The 11422-nt window shown below is 45.9% G+C and overlaps 1 protein-coding gene across 1 annotated transcript; it reads right to left on the reverse strand.

Annotated features, from left to right (window-relative positions):
• Positions 1-35: 35 nt before the first annotated feature.
• bcl9 (BCL9 transcription coactivator) lies at positions 36-11414 on the reverse strand. The gene is made up of 8 exons (XM_061088470.1): positions 11072-11414; positions 7361-7674; positions 6653-6760; positions 6320-6506; positions 5534-5630; positions 3267-5430; positions 2546-2815; positions 36-2432 (listed from the first exon to the last, which is right to left on the reverse strand). Exons 1-8 carry the CDS (start codon positions 11356-11358, stop codon positions 1402-1404), a joined length of 4458 nt encoding a protein of 1485 aa, XP_060944453.1. The 5' UTR covers positions 11359-11414; the 3' UTR covers positions 36-1401.
• Between the last annotated feature and the right edge of the window lie 8 nt (positions 11415-11422).

The raw sequence follows: 11422 nt of genomic DNA on the forward strand, positions 1-11422 counted from the left end.
ACACGCACAAGTACACACACTACATGGACAACATGTATATACCAAAACAATATCTTTTATTTGTAGTCCATCACCACAGCCCTGGTAGGCTATTCTGCACCAAAGCCAATGGAGAAACACATGACAAGCTTATACAATAGAGAAAAGAGAGGAAGTCAACTGGATGGTAAGCAGTACTTGTTTACATTTCCGTGTGTCTCGCTCCGGACACCACACCTGCCTCACTAAAATTTTACCAGATCTACCTAGCGCTAGTTCTATAATACCTGGCATACCTGCTGTGACATTTGAGCCACGCCTGTCCCATTCTGCTGACCATTGGGGGGGTTTTATTGCTGTGGGAATGATTATTACCCAGAGTCAACAAGAGAGTCAAAACAAAACAGGAACAAGAAGAACACACAGACCACATCTGGGTAGTAGCAGTATTATTCACACTGGTGAAAGTTTGGAGTCCTGAAAGTTTTAGAGCACCGTGTCAAATAATCATCCACAACTTGAAATGGACAAGAGATAATCGTTGTGCTGCAAAGCTGCCAGGACGCTCACACTTATTGTGTTGCAATTAATGGTAAAAATAGAGAAAGAAGACGCTTTCTGCAGACGGTCCATGTTTGTGCTTTTTTAATAATACTATTATCTTAATGAGGTCATAGTTTGGTTTGTTATACACTGGAGTTACAAAGGAAATTAAAATAGACTAAAATTCGAATAGCCCACCAATGGTAAACAGTACAGTATTTTTAGGGGGCATTCCTCCCCCAGTGAAAGTTGGGTAAGAGGAGTTGAGAGGTCACTGATAGAATGCCTATACATACAGACACATACATACATAACACACAAACATACAGTCTGTCAAGCACGCATACGCACTCTCACACGTATATACTGTACAGAAACAGTCAAAACAATGGAGCGAGAGACAAGATGGAGTTCCACTAAAGTCTTCACAAAGCACAAATTCTTCTTATTCCGTTCTCTTGTTCCATACCACTTTCATGAGAAATTTGTTTGTTTTTTTTTGATTTGAAAAAAGTAGACATATACTGTAGCATCTCCACGCTGACTTTTAGTTAGGTTGATTCCTCTTTGACGATGTAGTCATCTTTATAGTCAGATAATCAAAAAACACAAGAACATTTTTGCGAATTCGATGCACAACAATCCCATACATTCTGAAGTTCATGAGTCAAAATTAAATGTTCTTGTGGCAAAAAGTACTCCAAATCTGGGCCTGTCCTAGTCTCCATTGGAATAGTTCCCACAGGACATTAATGTTTTGTATTATACTTCCTTTATTTGAGTCCATCAGAGTTTTCTTAACACTCTCTAAATGTCATGGTCTTTACTCCATCCTTGCATTTTGTCCAAGAACATTCTAGATACAAGGTTTCTGTTGGATTAGAACATTCCAGGCCCCGGACTGAATCCCATGTCCATGTCCCGTGGCCTCATCTGACCCCCCATCATCATTGTCTGCTGTGGGGGGCCGCCCATGCCCTGCAGTGACATCATCATATTAGGTGAACCGCCAGGGCCTGGGTGGGACATTTGTCTCCCCTGCATCATCCCTCCCGGACCCCCAGGGGACATCATCCGGTGCTGGGGACCCATCATGCCCTGGCCCATGAATCCTGGTGGCCGCATCGAGTTGTGGCCGGGGTTACCCATTGGCATATCTTGGGGGCCCATTCCCCCACCAGGGCCCCCAGGCATCCCCCCCATCCCCTGCATGGACATACTCATCCGTGGCGGGCCGTCGCCCATCATGCCCTGCATCGGGAAGCCAGAGGGGTGAGGTGGTTTCCCCCCAGAGTTGTCTCCTCCACCTCTGGGGAAGTAAGACAGAGTCTGGCTGGGCTTCTCTGATGGGATTATCCTGGACAGGTCAAACTCAGGAATGCCAGACGCTCCCGGCCGCATCACCTCGTGAAGATCTGCATCACTGAATCCAGCTTGCATGTTGTTGAACTCTGGACCTCCTGGGTTATTGGGTTTGCACATAACTCCATCTCCCCCATGAGACATGTTCCCCATCCGTCCTCCCATAGGTCCTTCTCCCTGGAAGCCCATGGGATGACCAGGAAAACCTTGAGGACCAGGACCGTTGTGTGGGGAGAAGGGGCCTTGCTGCGAAGGTGACTGGGTTAGGGGGTATCCCTGGCTTCGATGAGGGTAACCCATGCGTCCCTGGCTCATCATTTGTGGGTTTGCCATACCTGGGTCTTGGGGATTTTGTGGCATCATCATGCCATGAGGCATCATACCTGGCCCCATATTAGGGGCATTTGGAGAGGGCATCTGTGGAGGCATGCCATGGGAGAGGGGCTGGGATCCCATTGAATTCATCCCCAGAGGGCTGAGGGCAGGCATGGGTCCTGCATTTCCAGGCACCATCATACGTGGATTTCCTTGATGGTTCATTCCCATACCTGTATGAGCAAGAGAAACAAAAATTAATGATATGTTATGTAAAAGTCATTGCAAAGTATATCAAAAGAAACAACAAATTAATCAAGGAACAGAAACACTTCAGATGTCTTACCATTATTGTTCACTGAAGGCAGGTTTGGGGAGCGAGCCGGAGGCGAGTCGTCATCAGAGCTGGCGACTGTCTTTATGGCATCGTGGTAGAGTGGGGTGGAGCTGGGCATTGCAAACTTGGACATGCGTGACATCATGATGGAGAGAGGGTTCTGGGATAGAGTAGGCTCAGGTGGTATTGTGTATGGACTGCCAGACGGGACGTTGCCTGGGTGGGACATGGAGCCAGACTGAGCCCCTGATTGAGCGGCTGAGGGAGGACCGTTACCACCTAGAGGAGGGCAAGATTAGTGGGAGATGACATGACAAGGAAATGATAAAACAGTGTTGAGTTTTCATTCTGAGGCAGTGTTTATGTGTAATGGTATTGGCAATAGTGACACCCCTTAGATAGTGTTGCTTAACCCACCCGTTAAAATGCGGTGGCCATAAGATGGAGCCATTGGCCCATAACCCACTCAACCCCAGCCCTCATACAGTCGTGTTAACACATGAGTGATGTAGCAGATTGCCTCCGCATCCATTTGATTTTCAAACAATTGCAGAGACCAGAAACTTTTACCAGACAACTACAATTGTGTCACCAAACCATTTACAACAGTCCCTAATATTATTTATTATCTACATTCGAAAATATGCACTGCAAAATGAAGACACATATTGTAAGAAGAAGCAGTGGAATAAGTTGATAAACACAGAAAAGGGAATAAAGATTGTTGTACCTTGCTCCATATTGCCCATCATATTTGGTGAGGTGATATTGAGGGGAGGCTTGCCACCCTGAGGTGGTATTCCCGGACTCTGCATGGGTGGTTTTGGTGAGGAAGCCCATCCTGGAGAGGGGTTAGGAAGAGAAGGAGACCTCATATGAACAGGAGAGGCGCCTGCTGATCCCATCATGGAGTGGGGGGATTTCATTGGTGCTGATGATTGGGGAGGTGGAGGGGCATTCGGGCCTGTGGGACCAGTGAGCATGCCAGCCAGCTGGGACGGTGTCTGAGGCGATTTAAGGTTTCCCGAGGGAGAGCCCATCATTGGGGACTGAACTTGCCTTAGAGGTGGGGACTTAAGTGGGTTGACACTGGGCGAGTTCCCCCCTCCTGCTTGGACATTTAGATCTGCTGGCTTGCGACCCCTCTGACCTTGTGAAGGGCCACCAGAAGGTAGGTGGTTCATACGGCCATTACCTCCTGATGGTGCAGATCTGTGCTCTGGACCAAAGGCTTGTTCTGCATGTGGACCCCTCATTCCTCCAGGACCACCGGGGAATGGCCGCCCAGGCCCCATGGGAAAGTCTCCTGGCTGCTCAAAGACAGGACCCTGCATGGGCCTGCCCTGTGGACCCATATTCTCCATTGGAGGTCCTCCCCCTCCTCTCATTCTCATTATCTCATCTGGACTCATATTCATGGTAGGATCTCGTAGTTTGGAAGGGTGCATGTGCGGACCCGGGCCAGGACCCATGCCAAACTCAGGCCCCATTTCTCTACCCCCCATTCCTTGAAGCCTAGATGATGGACTCATAGGACCATCCCCTGGCATTCTAGGGAACATACCCATGCCATTACCAGGTTCCATTCCACCTCTTTGATGCCCCATCATCCTTTGCATGTCCATCATCATCCCAGGAGGGAGGCCCTTCTCTCCACCCATTCCTTGGTGGAACATTGCTTCTTGGACTGACTGAGGATTTGGGAAACGCTCACCACGACCCCCTGGACCAGCAAACATTCCCCCAGGTCCTCCAGGAAAGCCTCGTGCGTCTCCCATCCGGGGGGGCATGTCATCGGGCCACCCCATTCCTGGTCTTGGGGGACCTTCCATCTCAGGATTCATCATACCAGAGAAGCCAGGCATTCTCTGCATATGTGGAGGCATACCTCTTGGGCCAGGGCCCATGCCCATTCGTTCTTGGTAGTGCTCTGGTGGGCCACCTGGACCCCCCCACATCTCTCCTGGCCCCATCTGGTAGGGAGGTGGGGGCCCACGCATCATGCCACGTGGACCATGAGGGTGCATCATCATGTCTGGAGGAAGTGGCCGGTGTTGCATTTCTTGTTTCTTCCTTTTCTCTTCATAAAATTCCTGTTGTAATTTCAACCAAGCCACCTGTTCTGGGGTCATCTGATCTCCATCTCCACAGCCCCCTGGAACCCCCATATGTGGACCCATTTCATCTTGTGGAAATGGGGGCATGTCCCTGGGACCATGCGGTGGGCCAAAGGGTGGGCCCTGTGGACGGGGGCCTCCTGGCCCACCTGGGGGGCCGAGGCTCTGCGACTGTGCCATCATTGCCTGTAAGGGGCCCTGCTCAGACCTCCGGGGTGCACCATCAGGGCCTCCATCGTGCGGTCCACCATGAGACTGGGGGGGCCCAGCTTGTGGGGCATCACGATCATCAGGGAAAAGCATGCGCTGGATATCTCGTAAGGTCTGCAGAGAGCGCTGCCGATGCTCCAACTGTTCTTGGGATAGACCCTCTGTGTTGGCCTCCATGTTCAGCAGCTCCTGGGCCAGCTGCTGCTGTTGTTGCTGCTGCTGGGGTGTCAGTCCCGAACTACTAGAGCCTCCACCCTGCCCTCCTTCACCTGTTGTTGGAGGGTTGAGGCCTGCCTCAGGTTGGGTGACAGGGGCCTGGTCAACTGGAGCTGTAGTGTTACTGGGGCTACTGCCAGGAAGATTTTTGGATTCCATGCCTGCAGCAGATGACCCTTCCTGTGGAAGAACACCAGGCTGGCTCACTTGGTTTGAAGGCTGGGTTGGGGCTGGCTCTGCCATGCCAGGTAAGGACGGTTTTGATCCAGGCTGATGGCTCTGATCCTGGGCATGGGATGAGGGCTGCTGAGGAGCCTTAGAGTCATTTCGGAGAGCACTTGCTGCATTGTTCTATAACAAAGAGTGAGAGAAATAGGATTAAGTTATGATAGTCATATGATGCTGGTGTTTGTGGGCTTATGTGAGGAATACAAAAAGGTCTCTGTGTCTTTACCAGGAGGAGGTGAGCTTTGTCCTTGCTGTTGGAGATGTTTTTCATGTGGAAGGCAATGATATTTTCTGTGTGGCCAGTTAGAACTGCATCGGCGGCCCTGAGGACAAGAAGGCAGACAGTCAGATATCAGTCATCAGACACAATAAGTGTGCGTGTGTGTATACGGTGGGCCGGGTGAATGAGTACTAGATGAGTCCATGAAGGTAATCCCAAGGTCAACTGACGAGGCAAACTACTGTGCCCTCCACAGAAACACACATTCCCCGGGGATCCACATATTTACTCTCTAATTCCCAAAAGAGTGTTAATCTAAGCAGAGTGTACGCTCCCACTGAGAAACACATGCTTGTGTAGATCACACAAAACAGATTTAGGCTATAATTGGGAAAGTTGGGTCAATGAATAGGAGAAATGGGAAGCTAGTATCTTAATGCAATACACAAACATCAAAGAACATAACAACCACTGTTGACAGGGGCACAGAGTTATACTTAAGGCAATTGACATTGTTAGTAATCCCATTTAATTTTGAACCGTATTACTACAAAGGGTTTCTCTGTGGGTGTATGCTTTGCATATGAAAAAAAGTCTATATATTGGACGATGATTTAATTAGCCTGTCTGAACACATTAATTATTAAAGCTTGGAGAGATACACTTAAACTGTAAATGCTAATCAACAAAGCAAAAGCATGTTAGCTTTATCTGTACATTAGGTATTAGGGTGTCAAATTAAGGCTGAAGATACCAGCCACAAAAATACAAATGATAACTCAGCTTCCTTACTTGTTGGCCATCTCCGTGGTAAAGACATAAACAAGTTTTGCGCCTGGTTTCTGGCCACTGGCTGGTTCTGTTGTAGAGCCCTGGCCTCCCATTGTGTTGTGGGAGGGTGTCGAGGAGCGACTGAGTCCAGCGTTGGAGGTAGAGTGTGTGACTGAGTCCTGGGGCTTCACGTCACTGGAGTTACAGTCTAAGGGAAGACAACAGGATAACCATGAATTTAGGGACTAGCGCATGAATATGGGCAACATAGTTCTACTACATAGTTGTCATGAGTCAAGTTGATCATTGGAGGAGCTCCTTCACATGCTTGGATGTACACGTTAACACACTTACTGAAGAATCCTTTGTCATCTTCATCACTTTCTCCCCCAGAGCACCAGTCAGCTCCACTGTACGGCTGCCTCCTCTCCGCCACACACATCCTCTTCACCCGGCTACTGTCTGCACACACACATAACGTAAGTGAGCTACAGTTTATCAGTGCGAGTGTCAGTAGGCACGTATACATCGACACCAATATTCGTTAATAACAAAACTATGAATGAGATTCTGCCATGTAAAGAGCATTTTCTGATGACCTTAAGTTATGCAATGTTACATAAATAAACTAAATAAACCATGGGATGCAATTAGGTAACATCTGCAACATCTGAATACATTTAATAAACTGTCTTAATAGGAAATTATTTGTATAAAACTACCCGATCCGCAGGAACAGTTACAGCACAAACACAAGAGACATTTCACCGTTGAACACTGTAGCTTTTCTTCCTATGCAGAGCAGTTCAATGCATTTCATTACAAACAGATACCTTCAGTTAGTATGAGAGCACAGCTACATATTATTCTCCTAAAAACATCATAAAGAAACTCCTGCACCTTGCCTACCTACCTTAGTTTAATCATTTCAACATTCTGGCAGGACTGACAAACAGCATTTTAAATAGTCTTAGATTTAAAGTTCATATTAAACTTAGACACAATCTGACTGCAACTACCAGCTGGACATTGCATTATCTGACTGGCTACAGTGGTTTGTACCTTTTTCTTCACTCGTGGGTGTGCCGCTCTCTGGCTGTTCAAACGACTCCACCGAGGTGCTTCTCTCCCTTTTGACTTTGACCTTGGAGCTTGGGCCAGAAGTCAGGCCCTGGCCATTCTTTAGCCCCATGCCCCCTGCCACATTCTGAGCCCCTTTCGTGCCCAGGGTCTTGGGATCACAGGGTGAGGACTGTGATTGGCTGCCAGTGCTCCCTGGTTTCCCCTGATTGGGCATTTTAGAGTCCATCTGAGGGGCAGTGGAGGGGGACATGACGGGAGGTGATCGTACCATGGCCTCCGTCTTAGGTTTAGGGCTGAGAGACAAAAAGAGAAAACTGTCAGAGGAAAATATTTCATCAATAGCAGTACAACAAAGGCTCAACATATACCAATATGAGGCTTTTGCTTTGTCCACTGTAAGGAGGCAGTAAGCACATTGTTTGTCTCTTTCAATCCATTTCAGAGTTTAAAACCACATCATTTAGTCCGAAGCAAAAATCAATACTAAATAAAAATTGACACACACATTACAATTTTTCGATAAATGACATGGAATTTTGAATCTTGAAATGATTTTTGGCCACGACATCCAGCCTGATTTTCTATTATATTAAAAACAGGGCTATGTGACTGATGAATTGCAAATGTAATTGTCCATTTTAATCACATGAACTGTAAAATTACTGCACATTTCTAAAATGTTATGTTTTGTCATCCTATATTATTTGTGACCTTGTATCCATTTATGAAACACACACAACAAGGAGGAAATGGGGCATATCAAGCAAAAACGCCTGGGGCTTGAAGTTAGGTTACCCAGTAATCATGTTCTGTGAATTGGGCACTAGCCAGACGAGGGGAGGGGTACATACTCAGGCAGCTGGCCATCCATGAAGTCTGATATCCCCCAGCTCTGCACTATAACAAGTACCCTTGTTACCTAATGCGGTGCCCAGGACAAGGGTAGGGAGGGGACCAAAAGTAAAATGTTGCACTCGGTTTATTGGTCCATGCAACCGCTACACACAATGTCATTATGACATCCACAAGTTGGCATAGAAGTCAAAACATGAGATTAGGTTATCGGACTTGGGATTTCAATGCACACAGCTAAAGTTTAAGAAATATACTGTCGAGACACAAGCCATGTGCAAATAACTGCTGCTCACTAGTTATGAGAGCAGTTAAGGCAAGCAGGACATATCCAACTGGCAGAGAACTCTCTCACCACACCCTAATCTCTTTCTCTGTCTCTCTCTCTCTCCCTCAAACACATACACACATTCGTAGCATGAAACAAACGGCAACATGTTCAAAAAGCGCAGCAACGGCCTAGCGCCCTGTATGTACGTACACACAGACACACAACTAGAAAAAGGAGGCAAAAGGCAAAACCAGAATTTTGGCAGTCCAGACAGTCGTTTCCCGAGGCTCCAGAACCATGAGTCAGCAGGGAAAACTTCCAAGTGTAGTGTACTCCCTGACCCTGAATCTGCTCTGGATTCATACATTGGGACCTTTGAGTTAAAGTAATGGAGCGGAGAAGCTGATCCTAGATCTGAATAAAGCCCAACCTATAGACTAGTACACTTTGTAAAGCACGTCAAAGTGACGTGCTCAGGTTTGTGTTAATTTGATCACAGTGCCAAGACTGAGCCGCTGATCACAAACAGTGTAAACACACTTGGTAACAACTTGTCAAAGCTACATGACAGCTATAGTTAGATAGTGAACAGACACTTTCAAAAAAGCAGGTCTCACTCTTTGCCCTTTATGAATGGAGAAAGCATGTTCTCTCCCAATTATACATGAGTTTCCTCAAGGAAGTCTGATTTGTACCCTCATCAAAAACGGCATTCTTCCATTGAACAAACCACTGGCCTTAGAAACTGTTGCTCACTGTATTCAAATGATTGGGATGGGTCAAAATAAAACATGCTAAAAAAGAAGCTGTGTAATGGTTGGAGTTGGACTTGCGCCTGATCAGCTTTTCAAAATGCTTAACTCTGCACATAACGCACCTTGCAACTGGTCAGAGTCAGGACATACCCAACACTGGAATGAAGAATGCACTGATTACTATGCAACCCATCGAACAGCTTTACAGAAAATGGACACATACAGTTTTCTAAGTAGTGTCACTGGCCAAAACCCAAACAGTTTAGGGTTAGGTTTAATCCTCGGCTTTCAAGACTACACCAGGCGTATAATCACCATGGTAACTAATGCTTCACACCCAACCTGAGGATCACCTCAAAACCTGTTAACAGCCCAACCACTGTCCAATCAGATCACTGGTTCTGATCATTGTTCCTACAGGATCCTAAACGGGACAAATGACTTTACAATAAACTGAAATTTTGTACATATTAATAAACAATAATTAAAGTAGATTTTCTTGTGGAATTGCTTTGCTGCTCCAGACTTTCCTTTACATTCTAGCTTTTTAACAGAGGGATATTATATCACACCTAATAAATACAACAGAACTATTACACTTAAATTCTTACTGAAAAAAAATATTTTTTAATCCAGACAGTGTTGATGCTTTCACTCTTATTCCATACAAGTGCTGCTGATAGCATGAGGAGACAGGGATGTTTATTGGAAATAACCAAACCCTTCAATTTCTTTAAATAGAAAAAGTACCCGCACACTGCGTCCATTGCTTTTAAGTAAACAGTTTAGTCGGATTGACCTCAAACATCAACTACTTCTCTCCTCTCTCTAACAGCAGAAACAGTCCAAACATTGCTTCTCTTTTTTTTTATCTGCATCACAGAAGTTTGTTCGACAAACAAGCAAAAATACCTGCTCAGTAAGAGATTCATTAAAACTCCTAAATTCATAACAGTGCAATCTTAGCATTACAGTAATAATCAAAACCCTTTTCTCGTAATGCGGTGGAATGTATCTTTCGTCTGTCTCCATAATCCAATTACCTGCAGATATCAGTGTTTCGTCTCATATCATATGAAATACTTCTTGTTAATGATAACTCTGCCTCTTTTACATAATTACTTTAATAGCTCGAGGGAAAGCCTGGGGTTAAACCCAAAGTTAAACGAGCTATAGTTTAAATTCAGTTTCCTAAATCCCAGAATGTCTGGTTCAAGGCTTAATGAAGCCAGAAAGAAAAAGTAAAAGTTGAACTTGCTTTGTAGCACTGGGGATTCCCTTCATTCATTCTGGAACTAAGTGCATTTCTATCTTGTCCACTGATAATAAAAACAGAGAACCAATGACAGCTGATAACTTGAATTACTTGTAACAGGTTTATGCAGTGGATAGAAGCCTGTGTTGCCCCAATAAAGTCTAATCATATGTTATTGATGTGGAACAATGTAACTTAGTGGCTCAGTCATCAGCAGTTAGCAGAACAAAGAAGGGCAAAAACTTGATTTTGTTTCACTTGCGGCTGATAACAATGCTGTGCAACCGTAAAAAAGAATGTGCTTAACATAATGATTGGGAATTTTTACTTGGTGTGCAGCTAAAATGCTGTGCTCCTGTCTGCTCATATACTCTCTGGATTGAATGCACAATATTAATTAACATTCAGATAAGTGTTTTGCTGATTAGGCTATTAAAAAGCATTGGCATCTCTCTCTCTCTCAGACAGACAGACACACACACACACACACACTTATTATAACAATGACAGCCCTGTGTAAGTGTAACACTGCATTAAACCATAAGTTTTAACCTCACCTCTGTGTGTTGCTGGACGGGGAGTTCTTTAGCCTATTGGAGTGCATTGATGGGGCTCCCAGGACTACAGAACAGGGTGGAGTGATGAGCTGGTGAGGACTGCCCGTGTGCGTAAGCGGCGCTTTTGCGCGCACGTTCCTTGAGCCAGGAACAGGATTCCCGATGTTCGAGAGGTTTCCCCGACTGTCCTTGGCCTCCTCTCGCTCTTTCTTCCCTCGCTCCTTCTTGTTGAAATGTGTCGCTGCTGTACCTGCCGCCGCTGGCCTCTCCTCTTGGACCTCCAACATATTCTCCACGTCCTTGTGTGAGTGTGTCTGTGTGTATGTGAATGTGTGTGTGTGTGTGTGTGTG

Source organism: Limanda limanda, chromosome 16 (assembly GCF_963576545.1).
Source record: "Limanda limanda chromosome 16, fLimLim1.1, whole genome shotgun sequence".
NCBI classification, from domain to species: Eukaryota; Metazoa; Chordata; class Actinopteri; order Pleuronectiformes; family Pleuronectidae; genus Limanda; species Limanda limanda.